Source organism: Fopius arisanus, unplaced genomic scaffold (assembly GCF_000806365.1).
Source record: "Fopius arisanus strain USDA-PBARC FA_bdor unplaced genomic scaffold, ASM80636v1 scaffold00037, whole genome shotgun sequence".
Classification (NCBI taxonomy): Eukaryota; Metazoa; Arthropoda; class Insecta; order Hymenoptera; family Braconidae; genus Fopius; species Fopius arisanus.
Window position 1 is genome coordinate 837,329 of NW_011887776.1, and position 4,189 is coordinate 841,517.

General features: G+C 41.0%; 1 protein-coding gene across 1 annotated transcript; it reads right to left on the reverse strand.

Annotated features, from left to right (window-relative positions):
• Positions 1–79: 79 nt before the first annotated feature.
• LOC105266306 (zinc finger protein 271) lies at positions 80–2,585 on the reverse strand (the record flags this gene model as incomplete). The annotated part of the gene is given in 2 exon segments (XM_011304346.1): positions 80–1,933; positions 2,174–2,585. Coding segments are annotated over 2 exon segments (1,926 nt in total). The 3' UTR covers positions 80–130.
• Positions 2,586–4,189: the final 1,604 nt, after the last annotated feature.

The following is a 4,189-nucleotide window of genomic DNA, read 5'->3' on the forward strand; positions in this document are numbered from 1 at the left end:
TAATGGGTCAGTATTTTTATTGATTTCAATTCACAGGAATGCAGAAAAATATTAAAACACTTGAAAAGTTTATGGAATATTTTACATATTTTATTTACAAAAAAACGATTATCAAGTTTTAACAATTTTTTCAGCTATACTGCATGAGATTGAATAACGCATCGACATTTTCCTTTTCCGACTCCCGAGGAATATTTCCCGAGTGATCATCCATGAGGATCTGCTCCACAAAAGTTGTCTCAGCAACAGGAATAATCTCATCAACACCCAGTGCATCCTCCACATTATCTTCTCGCCCAGTCTGATTATTTCTCCGTTTCCTCTGCCTGGGTTTATCCCGGTGAATTTTCATGTGACGATTTAAATCGTATCTCCCAACGAATTTAGAGTCGCAGAAATCACAACCAAATGGTTTGTCACCGGCGTGAACCCACATGTGTCGCCTCAGGGCTGCAGAAAAGGTGAAGGCAACACCACACACATTGCAGACGTACGGTTTTTCTCCAGTGTGAAGAAGCCCATGATCCCGGAGGGTTGCCCGCTGATTGAACCTCTTGCCACATACCTCGCAGGTGTAACTCCTGGGATTCGAGTGGATCCGCATGTGGTTCAATAAATTCCCCTGTTGGGAGAAAGATCGGTTGCAAACTTGACAGGTAAAAGGCTTTTCCCCAGTGTGCACCCTGATGTGCGTTTGCAATGTTCGATTATTCAAGAATCGTTTACCACACATGTGGCAGGGATACTTGGGCAGTCGCACCCCCTGAGGATCCAGGTGAGATATCAGATGTCTTTTATAATTCCCTTTGTGATTGAAGATCCTTGGACACTGACTGCAGGCGTATGGAGCTCCGCGGAGATGTGTCGCTGCATGGATCTCCAATTCTGATTTCACTTTAAATCTCAATCCACACTTTGGGCATCTGTACTTATGAAAATCTGTGTGACACACCAGGTGACGTTTTAAGTATCGCTTCGCGGAGTACCCCTTGTCGCACAGGAAACAGGTATAAGGATTGGAGCCTGCGTGTGTCTTGATGTGAGCCTTGAGATCCTTGTGGGAGTCACAGTCCTTCTCGCAGACGACGCAGTAGAAGGGGCCAGTGCTGGGAATGTGATTGTCCACTGTGTGACACAGGATATTCGACAGATGAGCGTAATTCTCCATACAGAGGCTGCACTGATAGATCGTCTCTCCTGAGTCAGTCTTCAGCTCTTTTATTCGAACAATCGTGTCGTTCAGGCTTCCCAGGAGGTTCGAGGAGTGGTCCAGCGAGTCCTCGGAGTCGGAGTCGGTTTTCTCGGACTTAATTACAGTCGAGGAAGTAGATTGAGGGAAGTACTGGAAGGAAATTGTATCCGGCATCAGAGGAGGTGCTGTTTCGGTACTCTCATCTGGGGGATCTGGTTCCTCTCCTCCGAGATTTAACTCGACGTCGTGAGGCGGAATGTACAGGAGGGTATAACCGACGTCCTCGGATTCTAGGATTTCCTGGATTTCGCAGGGGATTTCTCCTTTGTGAATGAGATCTTTATCGCCGATAGGGAAGTTGGATCGATTCTCGATAAAGAGCTCATCGAAGGCTTCTGCATCTAGGTCGTTTGGATCGGATGAAAATTCTATTCCTTCATTGTGATCATTTGGAGATGTTTCGAGGGGACAGGGGTAGCTTGAGTCGGATAGAATTTTATTCATTGTTGTCGGTGAACAACTGTCCATCGAGGTGAGGATGTCCTCAGCTTCTCCGGGCCTTCCCGGATCCTCCCAATTGGAAGGATCGAGGCTGAGTGCGTGGGTCTCAGCCTCGAATGCAAACATTTTTCGGAGCTTTGCCTGGGACTCCTGGACTTGGAGTTTGAAATCGTAAAATGCATCCGTTCGGTACGCACATTTCGGACATAGAACTGTTGGCAGACCGTCATTTTTTTCAATCTGTAAATTAAGTTGGGAGTGCTATCATGACATCATAATAAAAAATGTAGTAGCAGAATTCAATGAATCTACCTATAGCATTTTTATATAAAAAAAATCTGAATGTATTTAATAACAATGACACTGACAGATGTCAAGGACGGATATCTACTTCTCTCAAGACCGAGAAATTCTCAAAGTTATAATTTTAACGTCAAATGTTAATAATTTACGATTGAATTGATGTCAGCAAGTATTAACCTGAATATTCGTGAGCCCAGCCAATTTCTCGGGCAGATTCTTCTGTTCGTCTCCGTACATAGATAAAAAAATTCCATCGGCCTTCATACATGCCCGACAAATAAGTAGACTTTCCACTTCCATGTTCACTATTAATTAATACACGTTCCCGGTTCTCCAAAAGTCAGAGGAATTATGAGTTCTATTAATTCACCATCCATTAGAAACTCATAACCAGCGGCTATTTAATCACTGAAATAATCACACGAGACACTGACATTTGTGCAAACTTGGCCGATCCTCTGGAACACTAACCTCTCCATTTCAAGTAAAATGAATAAAGTCGACAACAACGCCCAGACATTTCTTCTTTTTCTATTTCTGGTGATTCCCCATTTTTGCGCTTGTCGATACGCTCCATAGAGGGCACTTTCTGTTGTTTGAAATAACAGCAAATGTTTACAAAAATGGTTTATATATTGGTGTAGCGCCCTCCCTCTTTTGGGGTGCAGTACTACGATGCCGCTAAGGTCACTCCAACCCCCAGAACTGAGCCTCCACTTTACTCCCCTTTGCCTATATTGTTTATATATTACCTCATAGGGGCTGTCAATGAATTAACAACTGCTAGCTTGACCAACAGTTGTCCATTAGATTGACAAAATTAAATTCAGCAGGAGTGATTTTTATTACGATTTTGTTTACCGAATCAAATTGAAATTGAACCTTGATAAATCATCCCTTAGTCGCTGTGTAATAATCCCTGTGTTATCGACCTGTCATAAGGGACTGACAGAAAATAAGGGTCGAGTGGCGCTGAAAACGATGGCTCAAAAGCAATCGAAAATTCGAGCTTGAAATGGGCATTGCAATAATGTAGGAATGAAGTACATGCCATTTGCGCAAGCCCATAGGAATTCATAAAACGAGCTTGCACTTGTAGCGAAACTTCAGTTTGACCGCGGTGGTCGGGTGCCGTGGTTATGGTTTCCATATGTTATATTATTTCCATTCCATTTGCAAATCGTTCGGCATCTCAATATTTTCCACCATTGGAAAATAATAAATAAATCAGTGAACGCGATGTATTGCGAGTGAAATAACTGGAAGATTGAATTAGGATTTTTTCAGGGAGGGAACGTTGTTCCTAGGATTCTCATATTTTCCACTCAAATGTACGTTTTTAATGTTTAAACAAATAGCGTTTATTTTTGGTCGATGCAAAAATTTTTGGAGGGATGACATTTTATTTTTTTATTAACTGACTCGTCAGTCATAGCCAATGGGTTTGAGAAAATCCAGATGAGCTTTCCAGGCAGAATTAATTCATCATACTCGTGATGAGTTCTCTATATTTATTCTGTGATCATTCTTCCAATCTCCTGTGTCAATATTACTTTCGTATTCATCCTGGTGAATTGAATAATTCTTTTAATTTCCACAGGGAGATGTACTCAATCAATCTCGATTCAAATTATTGGAGTGCTTATGATATGAATCAATGACGTTTAATTATAACCGCTCAAATCGTTGAATTAATTATGGTGCCTAAGAGGGTGGGGCAATATGTGCATGGGTTTGATATAATCCGTTCAATGGTCCCAAAATCTATTGTTCATATTCATTTCTACAGAAAAATCACTTGCGTGTCAAGACATTTTTCTCATAAAATTCCGTCGTAAAAGTTATAAGATCAAGCGGAAACGGGTAATATTAATACTTCAATTTCTCCCTCCCAGGTTTCCACTTCAAAATCATAAATGAAGAGTCCTCTTTACTCCACTTACGTAAGGATTCATCAAGTGTGCAATTTACTCCGAAACCGTTTTCGAAAATCCAAATTCAAATACCATTTCATCCCCCAAAAATTATCCGAGTTTAATTTAATTATTTTACAGCGGGTGTCCATTTTGCCTTGAAATATTTATTAAAAACTATAGGAAAACGCGACCGCCGGGTGTTTTCACTAGAGTGTATTCTTTTTTTGCAGTCTCATGAATTAAATAATTAATTTTACTTCAACGAACGTTTCAATCA